This window comes from Crassostrea angulata, chromosome 4, assembly GCF_025612915.1.
Source record: "Crassostrea angulata isolate pt1a10 chromosome 4, ASM2561291v2, whole genome shotgun sequence".
Classification (NCBI taxonomy): domain Eukaryota; kingdom Metazoa; phylum Mollusca; class Bivalvia; order Ostreida; family Ostreidae; genus Magallana; species Magallana angulata.
Window position 1 is genome coordinate 28697536 of NC_069114.1, and position 23586 is coordinate 28721121.

General features: G+C 31.8%; 1 protein-coding gene and 1 pseudogene across 2 annotated transcripts; one reads left to right on the forward strand and one right to left on the reverse strand.

Moving 5' to 3' along the window:
• Nucleotides 1-104: 104 nt before the first annotated feature.
• On the reverse strand, nt 105-23408 carry LOC128179435 (major facilitator superfamily domain-containing protein 1-like). Of its 2 annotated transcripts, none has more exons than XM_052846850.1 (14): nt 23106-23408; nt 19342-19550; nt 18763-18830; nt 17346-17454; nt 16927-17029; nt 16451-16549; nt 15600-15711; nt 5834-5890; nt 5416-5572; nt 2856-2953; nt 1874-1986; nt 1476-1523; nt 1041-1114; nt 105-801 (listed from the first exon to the last, which is right to left on the reverse strand). In XM_052846850.1, the coding sequence occupies exons 1-13, from the start codon at nt 23269-23271 to the stop codon at nt 1041-1043; spliced, it is 1413 nt and encodes a 470-aa protein (XP_052702810.1). In that variant the 5' UTR covers nt 23272-23408; the 3' UTR covers nt 105-801. The 2 variants fall into 2 exon arrangements, with proteins under 2 accessions (XP_052702810.1, XP_052702809.1); XM_052846849.1 differs by having other exon boundaries at nt 105-805; nt 1045-1114; nt 23106-23407.
• On the forward strand, nt 7073-12961 carry LOC128179438 (uncharacterized; annotated as a pseudogene).
• Nucleotides 23409-23586: the final 178 nt, after the last annotated feature.

Genomic DNA, 23586 nt, shown 5'->3' on the forward strand with positions numbered 1-23586 from the left:
AACTCATTGAACTCAAATAAATAATACTGATAAACAAACAGACAATATTGATTATTTCCTTTACCTAAAACTTTTGTTTTTGAGGAACTCACTGGCAAAAACAATCAAGAAGACAAAACAGGTCTTTAATAAAATAAAATACATGTACTTGTATACAAGCAACAATGCACACTTTCATCACAACAACATCATTATATCACATGTTTTGCATGATTCATGAGCAAAGTAGGTATCGAGACACAAAAATTGTTATTTAATGAAATTGATATAAATTACACAGACAAATAGTACATACATGTAGTTCAATTTTGTTGTTCATTCATTGACAATGAATAAGCAGATTTGCAAAATCCACTAAATCTACATATACATGTATATGTAGATAAAAGTATGCCGTATATGTAGATAAAAGCATGCCTTTAGTAACTCTTGTTGATTTAAGGTAACCACTTTTCGGTCTCTCATGTAGTAATAACTGTTTTGAAAAAGTTTATTGAACTGGAAACTAACTTAGTAAGATTCTGTGGGATGGGTCTCAGACATGTTAACGAGATGACGTAAATGTTTTAATGATTGTGAATGAAAAGCACCAAGTTCTGAGGTAATTCCTCATATTCAGATAGAGAAATCTTCAGTGTCTTTATGGTGTGTGTTCATGGAGTTCACCTGAAGAAAAAAAAACCCTTCTAGACGAGTCTGATGTTTACCAGCGAGTCTTCAGATGCCCTAAACTTTACACAATCAAATCATCACTTCACTACAGACAAACTCCCACCAGTGTTATCATCAGTCTAATAACTTCTTCCTGAAAAAAACAAAAACAAAAAAAATCAACGTCATCAATTAAGGTTGTCCATTCCTTGGCAAGGTTTTTTGAAACCTGTATTAATCAAATTCTAGATTTTGCTGTGAATATCATAAGAAGCTCCATCTTCGCTAGCCAAGGGTTTTCAGTCCACTTCGCTCCCCATATGGAGTGGACCAAAAACCCTTGGCTAGGCAAAGATGAAGAAGTTCAGTCCTACATCATATACTAGTACTTACTCTTCTTCTTCTTCCTCTTTCAAAGCTGCTAACCTCCTCCTTTCTTTGGCTGACCTATTCAGCTTTCCACCTGAATGGAAAATCAAAATAACTTACTTTTAACCCCCCAAAAAGTAATAAAAGATTTATTGATTAGGATCAGGTATGAAAAGGTTAGAAAATCCACAGGGTTTAAAGTTTCTTGGTGTGGTGCTTTATAACATTATTCTTAGTCAACATTCTTTCACAGTTTAGCACTGTATTAATGTAAAGAATAAATTAAATGTATATTATAATCGATGCCTTCTGAGATTTTAATTTCACAAAGAGAAGATTTAAACACTAAAAATTATTGTGATATTTCATTTTTTTTGTTCATGACTTAAGTAAAAAGTACTCTTAAACCTCAACTCAGAACCCTTTTGAGGATTGGGGTAAAAATGTTTTCTTACCTCTAGAGGCATCCACTAGATATAACATCACAGCTGCTATGAGGGCAACTAAAATGGTATAAAAGAATTACATGTATAGACCAAAAATTCAATGTCTGCAGACAGTGTGCCCTAGAAATCTTTACTATCCTTTTGTTATATAGAATTTAATTTTCAGTTTGCAGATGAAGATTTATTCCTAAAGGGTGAATTTCAGAAAGAAATACTGTATACAGGATAATGAGCCCCAAATCGCACATTTAAAAAATACCAAAATTCTGTTTTGAAATTTGATTGGTTTTAAATTTGTGAGTAACTGTTTTGAAATCTCCCAATGAAGGTTTGAGCTAATGGGACACAATTAAGCCTGTATACATATATGAAAATGTTTGACAAGTCAGACCAAGTAGTGAACGTACCACAGAGGCATGCCAGAAAGAAAACTTCTAAGATGAGATAGCCACTAGAGTCCACAATGGCACCTGCTACGATGGCTATCACAGCCAAACCCAGGTTCTGTATAGCTTGCATGCTACAAAACAGACCCAGACAACCATTAAAGAATTAACATATCAACAGGTATAAGGGTTTATTCTTCATTTAATGAAAAATTATAGACTGTTCAAGGTGCTTTTTTGGGGGTCAGAGTCCAACAAACTTCTTGTTGAGCATTCAAAAATTTATCAAAATGTAGTTATTTGTTCCTTATATAATCTGAATATTATTTTTTTTAAAGAAAGCAAAGGATGAGACATTTGAAGCAGATTTTGTGTGTCTGGCGACATGCTTGTCATGAAATGTCTACAGCAAAGAGAGATTTGTCATATGCGAATTTGCATACTTCAAACCAATTTGATGTACATATTTAAAATATACACACTTCACATATTGATCTTTGAAACTTAAAAGAAATGTATGCATCACTTGCAGAGCAATTTCACTAACATCAAAACTGAGACTAATTTAGCAAATCCAAGGTTGCTCATTTTTTTTTGGTTGATACATTCCTTTGAGAGTTGTGTGCCTGTTGAATAATTCCAAGAATTCTAGGAATTTTTTTTATTTAAAATGAATTCATGTTTTTTTTTGCTCACTCCTGGTAATAATGAATTTTTCACACCACTTTCAGATGGCATATCAAAAAGGTTTTTTTTTATCTACATACATGCCATTAAGCAATTTTTCAAATAGTAGATCAAAAAGATTTGTTTTTATTCATATAATTTTTTTTCACTTAGTTATGCCAAAAGTAAGCCATAACTGAGTATTGTTTCAGATGGTAGATCAAAAAAAGAATTGGTTTTAATCAGTCAAAATTAAGGAGCTTTTTTCATACTTACAGGCCGTAGACAGTAACTGAGTATTTTTTTCAGATGATCGAATTGTTTTTATTCTACTTACATGCCATAAGCTGTCCCCAACTGACTATTGCGTACAATTTGGGAGGCTATCGGCCAGAGAGCACTAGCGAGGATGGAGTAGGCTAATCCCATACAGGACTTTGAAAAAAAAAAAAGCGAAGTTACATATTATGAAGAGAAAATGGATATTGAAGCATTCACTGACATCTTTACATTAATACAAAATTGCAGAGTTCACTTATTAAGCAAACATTTAAAAAACTATAGTCTACAATTAAACAATTAAAACGGTAAAAAAAATTACAGGGTGGGTGATGTTTACAGTGTCAACCAAACTGTAAACCAACTTTAATTTATGTGCAAGAAATTTTCATGAGGCTCAAAAAAGCCTCATCGTCTCAAATATTTCTCCCAGCGAACTACTCCTTGTCAGAAACTTGTTATAACAGCAAGGGTCTGGTTAAGGTTTAGCTGCAAAAATTAGTTGTCGTGCACTAGTTTATCCCCAGTAAATCACGAAATAAAGTTGTAGTGAATAAAAGTTGGTTTACAATAACTGTAATGGCAAGACTAACGGAGTATAAATGTTCATAAGAATTAAAGATATCATTTAGAATTCTTAGGCCAGTTTTATTTTTGATGCAAAGTTTCTTTTTTCACCAAAGACTTTTTATTCAGAATTATCTGTTAAGGTATACGCAAAGTACAAGATATTTTACAATTTATCAAATATGAAAGGACTATGTTCGGTATGGTCAAATGTCTGCCCACGATTTCAACCAATTTTTAAATACAGTCAAACTTCGTTATCTCGAACTAGATGGGACTGTTTAAAAATTTCGAGATATCCAAGTATTCGAGATATCGAGGGTAAAGTACTTTATAAATAAGGGGTTGGGACTTACAAATCACTTTGACATATCCATTGTATTCGAGATATCAGTGTTCGAGATATCAAAGTTCAACTGTAGTATCGTATAAAAATCAAATCTTCACAAATTATTGTATAGAGGATGCCTATAACTTAAATCTTGATTTTAGTCATCATTGCTCATTCGCTGTTTATCTATGAGGTTATCTAAATGACCTAATTCCCACAAATTTGCAAAAAAATGAAAATATTCTCATTTTTGCTCTATATTTTGCATTCGGAAGTATAGAGCACAGGTCTGCTCAAGTGCAATTTTAACATATGTTTTTCTTCAGGTTGTTATACACATTATACTAAAAATGGTACTTGAGCAAGCCTGTGCTCGATATTTCCCAGTCAAAAAACCATCGGAAAACACCCATATTTTGCTACAAAACATCAATTTATCAAAAAAATGCAATCTTCATGATGTCATTCCTACATTAAGACGTCACTCTGGTGATAACCTTTTACACCTTTATTTCCGATATGATTTTAACTATCTTTCACCTTATTTTTAAAGCTCTTTCTAAAACTTTGATTTTGGGGGCAAAAAATGCATAAAACCGCACATAGTCCTTTGTGATGTCATAAGGAGTGTATTTTCCAAATCTCTAAAATAGATCTATAAAATCTCATTATCTGTGTCAAGGAAAGTTATTAAATACTTTAAATAACCAGTATACAGAATTTGTTTTAAAATATTGCTTGAAAAGCTTGAAAAGTCGCAAAAGTGCTTGGAGATTATATGAATTGTCATGATATTTCTCTCTATTTAATCCCAATTAAACCAAACTGATGAAAATCCATATCATTTTTATTCAGTTAGATAATATCTACTAGGTGTACACATACTTCTTGCTCACAGAATATTTTTCACAAACAACTTTGGTCTCGCGATCACACCAGGCTGAATTTACATGCTTTGACTTATCCTCTTTGAGTTGTTTACGTTAAGTAAATGATGATTCAGGTCACCTTTTGTATATTGACATTCAACAACATGTACTTCATAAAAATCAACAAAATTGATGAGTCATGGATAAACATGTGTACGTAAACTTATCATTCGTAGGAGATCAAGAAAATATCTTGTTAATGAGATAAACAATTAAACGTTCTATCACAGGACCATCCCTGTTAACTGCCTCAAAGAGAGAATAGTGTGACATCAGTTACAATCATAAGTCAATGTATGAATTCAAGGAATGGGTACACCAGTACATGCAATATGCCCGTTTCCCAATCCTTACTGAATAACAGAATTGATTCAATAAAAGTATGTTTTATGGCAATTAATTAATGCATGTATGTACTAAAGCAATGGGCCTCTCTGTACATAGATAGAATGTTCTATAGTTAAAGTGACAGACTCCTGCAGACCTGAGCGTAGCCTGGCCCCGGGCCATAAAACTTAGATGAGCTCACTTTTGATCTCAGTCTTACTTTTCCACAAGGAATATATAGTAGAAAAATGAGACTTAGATCAAAAGTGAGCTTGTCTAAGTTTCATGGCCCCGGGGCCTGGTCACGGTAAGATTATTCTTTCTACTCTGTACGGAACAGTGTTTGTTCAGGTATCCTTAACATAAAGCTCTACGTATAAATACATTACTCCTTATAATCAAAGGACTTAGCAGTAGCTAGATTATGCTATGGAATTTCAAACAGTACATTTGTAGAAGCTCACCATGGCAACATATGGATTGAGAAATGTAAATGCCAGCAGCGCGTGACAGCCAATGGTACACACCGTGCCCAGAATGACCCAGAAAACATTTCTTCCTGTTCGATCAATCAGAAAACCAAAGACAGGGGAGGCAACTGCAGAGATGATGTACACTAAACTGAAAAATATTTCAAAGCATTGATACTGGCTATTCAAAGAGTGCATTTTTAATAATGATAATATTCAACCAAATCGGTTGATACAAAAATTTAACAAAACATTTAAATTGCCATATATACTGTAGTGAGCTATCTTGACAAATTATTAAGACAATGACTTTTTACACATTTGTTCTTTATTGAAATTATCTGTAAATGCTTCCATCTTTACATTAAAAGTCATTTACAATCTTTCAGTATATGATAATACATGTACGTACCTGTTTACGTTGTTTGCTAAGTTTGGTTCAAATCCCCACTTCATTTCAAAAAATACCCTAAAACAAAAATTGATACGTAACATTTGATAAACTTTAGGGACAAGTTGAATAATTTAAAGTGAAACCATAAGTTATGTTATGTAATATTTAAAAAACCAAGTCTCAAAATAAGACCTACATCTTCAATATTCAAAACTAACACAGGTGCTGAACTGCTTTAATAAAATTCATTTTAAAAAGCACATAATGAATCATTTCTATTGATCCACTAATAGAAATATGAAACATATAATACAATCAAAGTTTTTATGTAAATTGCCACTGGGATGACAAGTTCAAAGAATTTATTTTTTTAAGACAATGACCATTCTCCCTTTATCAAATCAAATTCAGCGATTTCATCTACTTTCAAAGATATTGTTAATTGTATAGGCCATCACTACGTGTGAAATAGGAACAGCAACTCTTGTAAGAGATTGCAACTTAATTCTAGTAATATTGACAGTACACAGCTTTCAAATTTATAGCATTAATGCTTATTGAATGAACGTTTTCTTTTAAGGTAGTCCATCCACATTTCATACCTAATAGATTGCAAGTTTGATTGCTAAAATTTTAATGTGGTTTTAAGGGGTTTATGTAATAATAAAGATTCATCTTTAAAATTTTTAAAAATTTTGAATTTTAACAAATTTATCCCATCTTGAAGTTAACATTGAAGTCTACAGGGAAAAAATGCATTTTTAAATATATCTTTATAGCACAAATAATTTTCTCACAAATATCTTGGTAAAAAGTTGCAAAAGCTTTCATGTTCTTTGACAATGCTGAAAAAATTAATTATTTACCATAAATATTTTTGATAATTGAATTTTTTTTAATTTTTGCAAGGGGCAGACAACTCTTTAAAAAAGTTCCAAGTGCAAAAAGTTCATTTAATCGACTGCATACATATTCCCAAGTTTGGTTTATGTCGGCATCATAATAATTTTAATAGATATTCAAAATAGTTAAAATCTATCAAAATTGTTAAATTTACCTTAGTTATGGATGGATTACCTTAGAAGCTTTACATCAAGTCATAACGATAAAAATAAATGCAAACAAATTGCACATTATGATATTTATTTCCATATTCTGCTGCAATTATAACATTCCCTTCCAAAATACTGATTCACTGCTAATATGCAGTTACTGGTACGTCATTTTCAAGTAATTTTTTTATTGTCAGAAATATTATATAGTTAAGAGACAATGTCAGTAATCATTGAGCTTTGTCCATATTATAAGTGGAAAGTGTAAAAAATTATTTTTCCTTGATATTGTTATGTTGATTAATACAGGTAAGCGGTATTTTAGAAATGTGGTATTTTTGGCCACAGGGTCATTGTTTCCATGGCAACAACCAAAAATAGACAAAAACACTAAAATACCAACAAATCATCAAATTTGTAAAAATAACAATGCATATCAACATAAAATTTTGTTAAATTTGAAAAAAATTGATAACACTAAATTTTGCATTTATTTGGAAATCAGAATGTCAAAGTATTATTTCCCAAATTGCTTTTTTAACATTTTTCATTGTAAAATTTAAAGTATTTTTAAAAATTAATTTCTCTAAAAAGCAACCTGAATTTGTTTTGATTCTATATTAGATAAAAAATTCTTACATTGGTTTATAAGATTTATCAGTGAAAAACGGTAGTCAATGTGTATAAAAGAAATAACATTAAAAGCAAAGTAGCCAAACTTTGATTTTGAATATGTAATATTACCCCCCTTTATGGAACTCTTCTGCGGCGGAGGTTTAATTAAACTAACAGGAAGTGGAAACCAAACATGCTGTCTGCTCAGTTGGTTGTAGTCTGCTTGATTTTGCAGAGGACTTACAGCAACTTGTAATGGTAGGTGATATTTTATAAATATGTCTGATCTATGCCAAAAATATTTAATGTAAAACATCTATATTGCTTCATAAACGGATAAAAAATTTGTGACTTTTTGATTGATTTTACAGGGAGTTGTGGTTGCTTGATGTTTGTTTAAAATTGCAGAGGAATGACATCCGATTCAACTTGTAAATGTAAGTGTTGTTCCGTCAACATATGTGATGAGTTTAGAATAATTTCAATTAAATTGTTAATTTCTAAAATAAAAATACACTCTTTGCCAATTTTACATAGATTTTTAGAAAGAATTGTAATGACTCATGAACTTTGTCTTAATTGTTTTAATTGTCATCCGCTTGAAGTTGCGGAGATATGACAGCATCTTTTGAAAATATGTGTATTTTTGTCAGTATGTTGGATGGATTTCAAATAAGTTACCAGTAATGATGTAAAGCATTCATGAATTAATGCAAATTTATATGAAAAATACATAACCCCCACCCCTATCTCTCTCTCTCCTCCCCCCCCCCCCCCCCCCCCACTAAACATATGAAAAGACAGAATGTTTATTATACATTCTCTTTTAATGGGCAATTTTAATTTTCAATTTTTAATTCCAAATCAAGCCTCCATGATGATAAGATTACACTATCATAGTTAGACTCTCAGATGTAGTACATGTATGTTTGTTTTGGAAATACATGAATGCTCAATATCAGTTTATTAACAAGCTTTTATATTAATAAGATATCTTGTTCTCTTTTAGATGGAAATCAGTTTGTCTGTAGCTTAGCTTTTTCACACCGAATGATACCTGTGGATATACAAAAAGACCTGGCCAAGACATATTATTCCTATGACATGTTGTAATCTTTCCATAGATGCACACCTCCGACAGTTTTCAATTTGAAGAAGATTAAAATCAGAATCAGAATTATTGAAAATAAGGGGAGGTTTTTTCAGTGAAGATGATGAAATACTTACCATCTGTCCAAAACACAGGTATGTGACATGTCTTATGAATGTATCATGTTTCATAGTATGGTTATGAATATCAGACAATTAAATTCAAAGACTTGCAGAATTTACATTAAACACCTTTATCAATAAGAACATGTGATTAGTTTTGAAAGAGTTGCTTGTAAATCTCTGAATTAACAGAAAAAATGACCCATAGAAATTGTTTTACATTGAGTGACAATTGTAAAACTGTCAGTGGAACAAAAATTAAGCATTAGTAGACATAACTGGGAATGTAGAATTAAAAAAAAATATGCCTGCCAGATTGATTATATCAAAAGTATGTGTAAAAACTTTTGATTGCATCATTACTTGACCATGCAGTGGGCATTTGTGAAAAAAATTAGTTAAGTAATGAAAACACATTTACAAATGAATTTTAACATCTTATTTAGATATGTTCTTGGTGTTGGATGGAGGTCAAGTATGATGTGTTCCCTTGGATGGACATGTAATCATCAAAGCAAGAGCAATTCAAAAGGAACCATAACAAAAGAGCAGTCATTCTTCCTGAAGAAGTATTATGATTGTCTTATTAGAATTGGTTCAGGTTTGTCAATTATTAAGGTCTTCCGTTTCCAACGGAAGACCTTATAGTGATTGTAATGTTTCTTATTATTATTTTTTTTTGTCCGTTTTTTGTCCGCAAGATTTCTCAGAGATGGATGGATGGATTTTCTTGAAATTTTCAGGACTGATAGAAAATGATAATATCTCCAGGCTTTTTTTTCATTTTTTCAAAATTCACTTCCTGTCGTCCGTTTCCTGTCCCGCGACAAAAAGCTATGGACAATGAGATCTCAGAAACGATAAAGACTTGAACATCCAAACTTTGAGGGATGATAGACCTATAGTTGTAGATGTGTTTAAACTATTTTGTTTTGTTCGTCGTAACTTCCGGTCGTCACCGGAAGCTCTTCAAAAATTATGCTTTTACGCATTTAATATATTTCTCGGAGAATTGAAATATAAGTATAAATGCTTACATATGTCATCTATCCGATGATTAATAAACATAAAAATTCTACTTCCGGTGAGATATCTCAAATATCTCATGAAGCCTTTTTTAAAGTAAATGTTTGAACCCCGAGATCTCAGAAACTGTAAGTGATCAAAACACGAAACTTACAGTGATGATAGACATTTGATAGAAGATGTGTTTAACCGTTTTTATTTGGTTGACCGTCACTTCCGGTCCACACAGGAAGAGTTCAAACAAATGAAGTTTTTTAAAAGTTTAACTCGATTTTTCAGAGATGCATGGATGGATTTTTTTGAAATTTATAGGACTGATAGAGAACGAAAATATCTCTAGGTATTTTTTTCATTTTTTCAAAATTCCCTTCCTGTCGTCCGTTTCCTGTCCCGCGATAAAAAGCTATGGACAATGAGATCTCAGAAACGATAAAGACTTGAACATCCAAACTTTGAGGGATGATAGACCTATAGCTGTAGATGTGTTTAAACTATTTTGTTTTGTTCGTCGTAACTTCCGGTCGTCACCGGAAGCACTTCAAAAATTATGTTTTTACGCATTTTATTTGTTTAACACTGAAATGATATAAAGGTATAAACGCTTTCATATGTCATCTATCCGATGATTAATAAACAAAAAAAATTACTTCCGGTGAGATATCTCAAATATCTCAGGTAGTCTTTTTAAAACAAATATTATGACAGCGAAGTCTCATAAACTGTAAGTGACCAAGACACAAAACTTACACGGATGATAGACATTTGATAGAAGATGTGTTTAACCGTTTTTATTTTGTCAACTGTCACTTCCGGTCCACACCGGAAGAGTTCAAACAATTCATGTTGTTTAAGAGATTTACTGCTTCTGTTTGACAAAGTAAGACAAATTGATAGTCAATTAAGTCCTGTTGTCTAATGGTTATGAAATACTGAGAGAAGCAATGTCTTACAGTTAAATTGATACATGTATATCAAAACGGAAGACCTTTTTGTTGCTTTTGCAACAAGAGTCTAGTTTTGATTATTATGGCATTGAGATTAAAAACACAGAATCTTTATTTCTATATTATCTCTCTCTCTCTCTCTCTCTCTCTCTCTCTCTCTGTGTTGATAAATAAAGCCTAGGACCAGTAGTCTGTCAAAATATATTGGCCTGCAAAAAAATTTACTTGCCCCCATATATCCATATGTGTAATATTCAAAATTGATTACAAATTGTTTTAGACATTTGGCTTTTAAAATATTTACAAGTCCATCATACTTTTCAATTTTTTAATTTCACTGGCAGGAATAAAAAAAATTTCTGGCCGCAGTCTTCGGACCACTGAGTTTTTGTAATGACTTATGTTACAGTCCAAATTAAATAAATTCTTTACTGCGAGTGCTTTCAGCCATGTTGGCTCTTCAAACAGTTACACAAAATTAAACGAAAGTAATCAAATAATTGATTTGCTTTTTATTATCTCACCTGAGCTGAAAGCTCAAGTGAGCATTTCTGATTACTTTCTGATTACATCCACATGTCTGTCTGTCTTTCCATCCATCTGTAAACTTTTTGCATTTTTGACTTCTCTCCAGAACCACTGGGTCAGTTTTAACCAAGGAATATAAGTAGAAAAAATCTTTTGAAAAGTCTTTTAAAAAGGGATTTGATTTTTAACATAGGAATATGTGCAGTAAATTTTAAAGATTTTTTTAAACAAGGTATACTCTTAATTGTTATTTTAGATATTTTGTTCTGATACCATGAAGTTAATTTGATGAGCTATTGTTGCTCAGATTAGTGATGTGGCTTCTGGGCCTCTTGTTTGAAGTTGTTAGATGATATCTCCATCATTTACTGTAATAGTTTTTGAACTTTTACAGGAGTGTGTTCCAATTGTAGAAAACATCTTATAAAAAGGATGGAATCAGATAAGGAGAATACACAAGGGGAAAATGAAGTAGACACATATCCAGTTGGTTCTGCTGAAGTTCTTCACAAAGGATGGGCTTTGAAGTCAAAATATTAATGCAAGTTTAAGTGATTCACTGAATCTCAAAAATCTTTCTTGAAAGTTTGAGGTTGTAGAAAGCAGTGGTCATAAACTTGACCCAGAAGATGTAGCCTCCGAGATGAGAAGAGTGAGAAATGCAGAAGGAAAGCGCATTTTCAGAATTGATGAGTTCCTTTCAGGAAATCAAGTTTCCAGCTATTTCTGCAGATTGGACTTAAAAAGGAGGAGGATTTCTGTTGTGATCAGATGGTTGAAGAAAAGGACCTAGAAGCTGAAAATGATTTGGACAATTTTAGAAGCTTGGCCACTTTAGCATTTTATTAGAACTTCTGATTCACTATTTTTAGACCACCCGAGTCACTCAGGTGACCTATTGCTGCAGCTATCTGTATTTGTCCGTCATCATTCGTTGTACATTGGTTGTAAACTTTTGAACATTTTTAGCTTCTTTTTTGAAACCACTGAACCAATTTAAACCAAAGTTAATATATGTACTGAAGTACATACCAGGTATATATTTATGATGAGGAAGAGTGCCTCTTCCAAAATTGGGAAGTTCATGGCCCTGGGTGAGGTGTTCTGGTTTTAGGGTGGGGCTCTAAATGCAGTAGTTCTCCTATGCTCCTGGGTATTAATCCGATGAAATAAGTATATAGTTATGATAAGGAAGAATGCCTCTTTCAAAGTTATGAATTTCATGGCCCCTGGATCAGGAGTTTTCTTGTAAGGACAGGTCTCTAATAGTTATGTATTGGGTAGGGTGGTGTAATTTTTGCCCATTTATTTTTTTGTTCTTAAGATTTGTTCAATTATGTCACTGTATGTTATGCTATGACGTTTTAATAATTTTTTTTAGAATTTTGAAAGTTTATTGGATTAATCTATCCCGGAATAATAAAAATGATTTCATAATAGCCCTATAATTATAATGCACATGAATATACAATGAAAGAGCCACACTGCAGGTACTCAGGTGACCGATAAGAACCATGGGCCACTTGTAATATGTAGTATTGTTTGTGTGCTATGTGAACGCATCATGTATATTTTCAACTGAAACTCTTCACTTTGAACTGTTGAGGTTAGTCATTGTAGATGTCATAAACGGGGGTTGTAATTTTGTTAAAAAAAATTAGGAAAAACAAATTTAGGCAATGAACAATTTTTATATACATGTATGATGTCCTTCTGTTAGAAGCAAGAAATATTTAAATAACTTTTTATGTAACCAAGTCAAAACTTTACCTTAAGGAAGGAGTCTTTTCATTATCAAACATACTTCTTATAATAAGAAATGCATGAAATTTTGACACAGTCAAACGGATCATATTACTTAATGATTCTATCAGTTTAATTAAATTTGACCTTTCTGTTTTCGGATAAAGGTCAGGTCAAGGTCACTACCTTTTCCCTCAACGTAAAGAGTGATAAAAATAAGTGTAGCTCTTTATAGTTCTGTTGACATTTGTTTAAGATTTGAAGATTCAAATTTTCAATGAAATCATAGACCATGAGAGTGTCTATCAGCTTATACTACTAAATTGGAATAAATATTTATACTAAAATTGATATTGCTTAGCCCGCATTTCCTCTAATTTTCTTAAATTTTGAAGAAATTTTGATTATTTTATTATGCTTCCAATAATAAAATATTTCTAATTTTTATGTATTATGAAGACTTTATATAAAGATATAAATTGACAGAAAAGCTAATATATTGACCGTTTCATTAGAGAGAAAAACTGACTTTAGTGATTTTTTCACAAAAATCAATGTATAGAATGGGCGCTTTAAAAAGCTTATAAAAATGTTGTTTGATAGGCAAATCATATTTTAAAAACATATTCTGAAACCCAAGTATCATATTATATGTTCACGTTAGTAAAAAAAAATCCAACATTATTGTTATTGTTTTTAAAATGCTAAAACAGACTCATTATATATATATAATCTGCAGCAGTTCTGAATTGCGCAACATGTGATATTTTCCTACGCCAATATTATGCCAAAAATATAGTTCTTGTTCCATTCTAAACATTGATTACATTTTTCTATGCCAAGTTGTATGATAGTAAAAAAGAAAGAAAATATACTATTTTAATTTCCTTTCATCTTGATTTAATGAACAATTAATCAAATTTACGTTTGACAAGTCGAAAACCAGAAAAGACTCCTTCCTTAAACAAATTTGTATGGTTAAAATTGCATTTCAATTAAATTAGTAAGGTAGAGTATATTCTGCTGTTAATTTTGCTTAACAAGAAAACAAATTCAAACAATTGAAAAATTACCGCTATGTATAATGGTTTTTTTCTGTTAAAAACACTGATTAAATTTATCAAAATTATAAAGTTTGTATCTCCGTCAAAGTGTGTCCTTCTCTCTCTCTCTCTCTCTCTCTCTCTCTCTCTCTCTCTCTCTCTCTCTCTCTCTCTATATATATATATATACACACACAAAGATAAGTGTTGCCATACAAATCCTTTTCATAATGTGTTTTTTATTATTTTGGTAAAGTTTTTATGAGTTTTAAAATTTAAACATTTCATAATTGTAACTTATAAAGTGTGTGAAGGCTTATAAAACCTATCTCGAGTCTGATTTGTATGGCAAAAATGTGTTGCTAGGGAGAATATAATGTTGCTATGGACATGATTTAGAAAAACTAAAGAAAATGGAAGTGATTGGAAAGAAATAATGATGTTTTTAAAATATCAAATATAGCTACATACAGTCATTAAAAACATATTCTAGGTCTGATTTCTGTGTCAAAAAATGTGTTGCTATGGTTAAAATTATGTTGCTATGGGAATTATTTAATTGAATAAAAAGAAAAATATGATAATAAAATGTTCTTCTCATAATATTTAAAAAATATATATATAAATAATCTACATACATGCAGTTAAATAAACGTAAATAAATTAATGACTTGATGTGTCAAAAAGATGTTGCTATGGACAAAATTGCGTTGCTATGGACCTAAAGCACAAAGAAAAAGCATTAAAAAGTAAAAACTTAACAATCAAGTCATATTGAATGTTTAGTTTATATTTACTTTTACTAATACATAATTTTTATAGGCTATGTAGAGGGCCAACTGAAATAAAAATGGTGGAAAATTGCAAATATTCATCATTCTGCCAAAAAAATTAGGAAAACCAACTACCCAAATTTATTGAATATGTACATAATATTGACCACTGTCATTATGCTGATATAATTTATTTTTGCAGAGGTCGTTGCTTTTTTTAAAAAAAAGGGTTTAAAATGGCTTTGTTTTATGACAATACTGTATCTAGTAAAACATATCTTCTTCTGGTTGTCATAGCAACTATGATGTCATTTCATTGAATAATAATTCCATCCAAATTATATTATACAAATGACTGTCTTTTTAGGTAAACTATTAAAAAGGTATATTTTTAACTCTGAAGTGGCCCATTTTGTATATTTAGATCTCTATTTTTCAAGGATTTTGTTCACTAATAGACAATATGGAACAAAACATTTGTTTTGTTGTTATGGAAACCAAGCAAAAAAAAATATCACTCAAAGTTTGCTAAAAATTTGTTATTTGCTTCTCCTTTGATAACTTAGTATGGTTTTAAATGATTTTTAAAATTTTCACTTTCCATGCGAAGCTCGATGCTTACTGACATTGTCTCTTAATAATTGAAATATCATGGCTTTTACAGTATATCATTGGTTGAATTTGGAAACATTTGATCGTAATTGTGACAATCAAAATATTAGACAGGTCATTATATATAAAGCATATTATGATGTTTGAGTTATATATATAATCACACCAGAAAGTTAATCTATAATACATGTACAACATAAAAAGACATGTATAAGAAATATATGATTTTTACTTACAGTCCTAGACCAATGAATGGGAAGACTGCTACATAATAGCCTACACAGATGATACTCAGCAACCAAAAGGTCAAGGGGAAGTCCTTCACATCTGTTATCCTGATCTGTTCATCTGTAAAAGTCAAAGGTCAAAGTTGTTGTATTGTAAATTCATGCAAGAGCTACCACAATAATATTTATAATAATTGCATGCAAAAAAATTCACAATACCACAAAAATAAAAAGTCTTCAGAGCAATGTTGAGGCTAGATCTGTTATCACTTTCAAACCTTTAGACAAGTACCCCTATATATTTCCGCCTTCTGTTAGGGATTGTACAGAATAACCCATTGTTTGAAACTTACATGTAATAATGCCTAATTAATAAATGTTGCTGGAGGTATATTTGCAGCAAACTTTAAGTTTACTGCCTTGTTGAAATACAATGATGATTTTTTTTATTCATTCATATAACAAAACTGCTTTCCTTGTACAACAAGAGAGCAATTGTATATTTCCTGGTCAGCAGACAATTAAACCCCATCCTTCCCAAAGTATATACACTTGTAAACATTACAACCATTACTCAGTTGCATGCTATTTTTCAGCTTAAATACTGCAGATTCATAATTAAACCAAAGGATCAAATTATTCAGAGTAAAATCACAAGAAGCATCCCTTGCACCCCTTGTGAATGTTAAAATCCTGCTTTTATTTTTTGAACGTCATGTAGGCCTACTACATAAATTTATTTTTAAAAATTTGTTGCGTGTGATTTTATATTCTCGCAATCTGATGCAAATCCGCAAATCAAGGAATAAAGTACTCATGTAAAAAAGGGAATCTACAGTATATCTCTTGATTTCTTTTACCTGAAGTAACAGCAGCTCGTTTCAATATTCTGTCTGCTCTTTTGTCAAAGAAGCTCAATGCTAGAGCACAGAACAGAGAAAACACACACATGATGGCTCCTGTGGAAAAAAAAAACAATAGAAAAATGAGAAAAAATACTGTGAAGTATATACAATACAGAGGGGAAATCAAATGCTGCAGAATAACAGAGCAAGTACGACTTTTATGAGATTAATCATCATACAATCATAAAATATTTTCAGAACTGTATTAGTCAACAGTGACAAGTACCAGTTATTACATGTACTTTATTGCATGCAGAACATAGATAACTCTGATGAAAGTCATAACAAGAAATGTACCAGTACTTCAAATAATGGTTAAGTTACAATTCATAGTCTATCATGTGGGGTTTTTTTTCACTAACAAGTGTGTATATGGGTATCGGTTGGTGTGTTTTGAGTCGGTAAGTGAAGCATTGAGTTGCCTCCCTTACCAATCATAAGGACCACTCCTAGGTCCGTGTAGTCGTTTTTGAATCCAAATCCAGTGATCCACTGATAGATGGGCTGCATGATGTTCATATTCACAGTACTTCCCTACAATGGTGATGACAGCTAGTGTTAACCAATTTAAATTCAATGTGCATTAAAATGATGAGGTTCTAGTGAACCTTGCAAAATTTGGAGTCATCATCGCAAATATTTCTTGCTCCGAAGAGGTCCTGCATTTGAAATTTTTCAGCAAAAGCAGCTCTGATGTGAAAAGTCCCAATTAGCTAGTTGTTCAATTATAAAGTAAAGTGATTGCTAATAATAAGAGTATTCAAAAGTCAGTACATTGTATATATGAAACCTTATGGTATATGGTTGGAAAATCTAAGACCTGACTATGCTTTAAGATAAAGAACCTCACCACTCGAGAAAAGCTCAGCTGAAGACCAAACACCATGTTGAGTTCTTTCCCTTGGAACCACTTGACAGCATACGTATTTTGGGCGACACATAATGATTCCCCACCAATACTGTAACAAATGAATCAAACATTAAAAAAAAAAAGTAGATCTAAGGTCACAGCTCATACAAAATATTGTAAATGTAAAGTGGATTTCTGCAATTGTAAAACAAAGGTTACAAGACCAATATATCCAAAAATGGTCTAGTGACATTAATGACTCGTCAAAAGGGCAAATTTCCAAGATTTTTAAGTAAAATTTTAATTATGAAAATTACATTAATTTATTGCCACTTAGGCCCAGAAAGGTTTTAATGAAATTTAGAACCTCAAATCACCATCTCCCAGTGGAGACTGGGAGATGGTATATACACCTTTAAACCAAAGAGTGTGTAAACTGTGTAATTCTGGTCAAATTGCTGACGAATTTCATTATATTCTCGAATGTAAAGAACTATTGACATTTAGACGTAAATATCTTGATGAAAAATACTGGTCAGCACCAAATACTATTAAGTTTTGTGAACTTATGTCTTGTTCAAATGCTACAAACCTGAAAAAATTATGTTATTTTATTATCAAAATATACAGTTTGATATAATAGTCTGTCCCCATTATTATACTTTTTCCTATCTTCATTGTATATATTGTATATTTATGCTTATTTACTATTTATTTACTACTTATCTATTCATTTATACAATGTACCTCTGACTTTTGAACTGTATATAATGATTGACCTCATGTACCATTCCATGGTATGAGCGAAATAAACTGAATTGAAATTGAATTGAATAGACCCATTTTAACAAGACCTTGGACTCTGATTATAATATATGTAATTATTTACTTGCATCAATTAAAACAACCAAAATATGACACTGGTCTCAAGTAAAATATCCAGAGATATGAAGGAACAGCACTAGAGCTGGTCAGATCTGTTTATTTCAATAAGTGTTGACAAAATAGCCAACAAGGAAATAGAAAAAACTATGTCACATTGCCATTTGACACAACTACCAAAAGGCTAATAAGTTAAATATAGGCATATAACATTCACCTGTGACAAAGTTGATACATCACATAACCAATTTCAGAATTCTAAGAACACCAGCTTCAGTCATTAATGATCATGGTCTGAGAAATTTCAACTGGTTGGAGTTTTTAATTACATGTATTTCCCTTTCCCAAATTAGTATACCATGGCATTTCCTTACTTAATTTAAATCGAAACAAATACATTTTAAAATGAAATGCATTGCAAATATGACAATCTTTAATCATACACACTATAGATTTTTAATTAATCATTAAATCACACCCATGTTTACTTAAATAGCAATCCATGAATGCATCTTTCTCATCACTGTTCACTTACCCAAAAACAAACCTGCCCAAATTCATCAGCCATACGTGGTTTACAAGGGCACCTGCAGCGAACAACACCTATTGAAGAATTAGAATTTGATATGTATAGTTGTATACATCATTTTTCCTAAAAGATATTAATCTTTATTAAAAGAATTTACAGTGTACAAACTTTGCATGACAATTTGATATGACATCATTCTGAAGGTGATGTTCAATGTTAATGAAGCTGACGGCTGGCGTAATGAACAATTTCATTGAAAAGCTTTAAAACAACCATCAGTTCTGGGTCTTTGAAATGCTTTTTAACATATTGAGACCCTTGATAATTTGAGAACTGTAGATTCCTAATTAAACATGAGGAATTAAAATCCGAATAAAATTGCAAGAAGCTTCTCTTGCGGATTTTAAATTTTCTGTCAGTTGTGAACTACTTGACATTTTCACAAAGGTTTGGTGCTCACAATTCTATGTTCTTGCAATTTGATACAAAAAAGTGGATTCACAAAATAATTAAAGTACTAGTGAAAAATATATATGGAATCTACAGTAGATAGCGACTGTAATGTGAACGAGTTTTGATCTCTACCTGTCCTGCAGTGACAAACAAGGAGAAGATGATGGCCCCCATCCTGACCCCAAACACACGGTCAATGAGAAAGCCTCCGAAGAAGCAGAGGATGACATTGGGCCAAGAGTACCAGGAATAGAAGCCCATGAAGGTGCTCTCCGAGATGTCCAGGGCCTTGATCATCGTGTCCTGAAGGGCGGCAGGGTTGTCATAGCAGAAGTAGCTCCCTGGAAATAGTGAAAATGTTTACTGAAGACATATACAGTAAAACACGCTTACTGGTATATAATAACGGTCGAAGAGCCAGGAACAGGCGAGTTTACTTCATTATAAGCGTAATTTGTCAAGTTTACAATATGTAAAAAAAAGTCATGGGGGTTGGGAAATGAAAATCACTTCGTGTAAGTATCAATTCATTATATGCATGTTCGCTATAACCATGTTTTACTGTAAACATGTAACTGTTACTTTTGATCAATAAATGTAGACCTGCAACAAAAAATGCAATTCAGCTATCATCTAATAAATGAGCTAGCATCTACAATTACATGTACTTATATTGTAAAAGTGCAAATTTCATCTTGTGTTGAGGAACTCAATATTTATTTTAGTGTGATGAGGTTATATCAGTTTAGTGTTTCAGCTGTTTAGCTAAATCATCTGAAAGCATTTTGCTTGTTACATTAGGATATGTATAAGATGTATCATAATTTGGGTATTGTAAAGTGAAGTGCTATACATGCTTGAAACATTCATGTTATGAGGGCTCTTTATTAGCTATCTTTTTAGACAAAATTTTTATTCTACAAAACCTTCTCCAGCTATATATATGATGTATATGTGTGTCTTTGAAGTCAACAGTGTTAAATCATTTAAAGACTTTTTTTAACCCTCAAAGAATGCAAAAACTACCGTAATCTACTTTAACAGTTTTCTAAAATCAATTATTCAAACTAAATGTTATTATTGGTCAGAAATAAATATTTCTGCAATTCAATTGAGAAAATATTCTGAAGTAGTTAATGCACCTTTTAATACTGGTATGTTATCACATTTTTCTGAAGTTTCAAAGTGCACAGTCAAGTTAGGTCATGTGAGGTTTTACACGAGACATTCCTTTCATTTCAATGCAATATCATTAGTACACTGGTATAAGCCAGCTAGGTCATAGATAACTCACTTGCAATAACTTTGGTTATACTTTTAACCAAATAATAATACGTGTACTGTTACATATTTCTTGTGATAATCCTAGCTATTATGATAATATGACCCCTAACATTAATGTAATGATATCAACCATTTGGTATCGATGGTAAAAGGTCTCTCAAGTTTCCCATAACATACAATACATCTAGCTCTGGAAGTAATGTATCAATCACTCAAGGACACTTACTGTGTATTTGGTACTTCGATTTACTTCCTCTGGTAATATATAGATCCACATGTACATGCTGCACACCATGGTAGAATTCAAACTGTTGCATGTAACTACACCATTTAAGTCAGAATGGCTTATTTATTGAAAATCACTAATGGGCAAATGCATATTACATGTGCTTCAGTTGCAATTTATGACAAACAAAAAAGTTGAAAAACTTGCGATAGTTGTGGACTAATTAACCAGCAGGCATGTTCACGAAACTTTCCTAAGATATAACCTAAGTGGTTCCTAAGATATGACTTAGGAAATAAGTTAGGAACATCCTAAGATCAACTTAGGACACGTCTTAAGATGTAGCTCGACGGTTACTTAGGAACATCTTAAGTTAGGATATCCTAACCTTCTACAACCATTCTTATTTTTTACATATATTCATTCAAATCGAATTTGAGAGACTTGTATAGGGATGAATCATGAAACATTTTGCCAGAGAAAATTGTACGTCTCGGTAGTTAACACAATAGGCCTAAAACCAGTAGTTTTAATGTATACATTTTAAGAATTTTACATTTACCTAAATATATATCTGTGACCAATAACAATTTAGTTTTTTTTTTTTAAATGAACCCCCCCCCCCCCAAAAAAAAAAAAAAAACAATATTCAAATAAAAAATATCACAAGCCCCAAAAAATTCAAATAACTGTTCTTTTTTAAAAAAGAAAATATGTATCAGGACAGAATTGGCTTACAAGCAAATAATTATGTAAACAACACGTGTGTATTGTCATTTGATAATTAACATTTGAGAATCTTGTCATTCAAGTACATGTAATACATAAACACGCGATTTTCGTAGAATTTGAAACGTTACATGAGGAAACACATGTACAAACACAACCAATTTCCCTTTAATCTGCAATATGTTGAATACATGAACATGTTAAATAAGAAATAAGTTGTAATATATCTTTAAAATATATAAATACAGTTCATTCAACATTACAAATTTTTTAAAGATTATTTTTTCAGAATAAATTGATGAAAATTAGGAATGATCACGCATGGCCTATATAACCTGATGTAAATTTACTTTTTAGCAAAGGATATTTAAATAATTGTTATCAAAAATTATTATGATCAAATAATCAAAACAATGAATGTAACTCATTTAGTGTACAGTGAAGAAAAAAAAAAAAGTAATTGAATCATTTTCATTCGTCAAACAGATATATTATTTGCGAAATTTTTTTTCTTAATTTGTCAGCTCCAAGGCAGGCATGTAGGAACGGGGAAGTGGTGAGAGTTCGGGGTCCCCCTCCACATCATTTTGTTAAAATGAACATACATGATAGAATAAATGACTATGCCCCCCCCCCCCCCTCCTGGATTAGGAATTTGATGTTTGTCGAAAATGCTGGAACTGTGGAAAATATTGCTTAATTCTACCGGTCTTAAGAAAAGTCTTCACTACATCCCAATATCCCAAAAATCGTGATTTTATAGCTTTAGGATGGTCTTAGGACAAGAAAGGTGATGTCCTAAAGTTAGGACAAAATTATGGCGGTTCCTAAATTTAGGAGAGCTTCGAGAAACAGACTTAAGACTAAGACGTATCCTAAGATGTACTTAGGACACACTATAGTCCTAAGATAGCTTCGTGAACATGCCTGCTTGTTTCCACACAAATTCTGTGACAATAATCAGTACTTATTCCATTGAATTCTTCCAACAATTTACTACTGATGCTGTCCCTGTACTTTCCACATTCAAATTTTCTTTTAAACAATGCTAACTGGCCTAGAAAAATCAAGTGTGTTAAATTCATGTGCATGCAGATCGAGAGTTGACATTTTACAACAAACTACACTACTTCACTTAACAGGGCTGGTGAAGGATATCTGAAGCAAGTAAAGCGAAGATTGTAAAATTTCTCAAGGAATTTTCTGGAATCAAATATTTGTAAAGAATGGGTTGGAAAATAAGATTTATCAGTCCAAAACTAGTGTAAGCTTTTGTGCCCGGTAAATTGCAACTTTATAACATGTAAAAAAGAATAAGGAGCAATAGCTCCTTGGTCTTCCATCCAAATTAACTTACAGACCTGCAGCTATAGGCATTTTTAAATAAGAAAAAACCCATAAATCTATCATATAAAACCAGTTCCATGAACTAACCAATTAATAAACGCAATAAAAAAATGAAAACTGGGATCAACATCCTTTAATACATGATTAAGACTTTTGATATTCAAGTTTTTCGCATGGTTTTTATACAGACCTACATATGCAGCTCAACGTAATTGTAGTAAATTATATTAATTAAAATTGTCAAAATTTTCTAAATTTCGGAATTTAAACAGAAAACATGGGTCTAATGAGTTTATTAAAGAGCTCTCACCAAAGCTGAGGAAGCACATGATGGCCAGCACCAGGTATCGATGCAAGGGACGGTGGGGGTTGCATGCCATGGTCCCTCCACATCCCTCTAAAACTTCCTCCTCCCCATCGTCTCCCTCATTCACTGCTCCCAACAGGGGCTTCTTTTCTGACTGAGAATCCGTCATTTCTCTACCGTGGAATCAGTGATGTGAAAATGTGCTGTTAAGTCGAGGACATTGTCGAGTGTTTCTATGTGTCAGGCTCTTCAAAGTACTTGTGATTATAAATCATCATACGTTATGGTCACGAGATCTCTCAAAATAGTAACGTATAGCCTCTAAATTAAAAAAAAATTAAATCCGTTCGAAGTTACGACTTCTAAATCATATGCTGTTTCAAGATCATAAAAGTGATGCCGATATTATATTGATGACTTTAACGATCATTTTTATCCAAAAATATTATCAGCGTAAAAAATAATAATGAATTCTTTGAGTAGA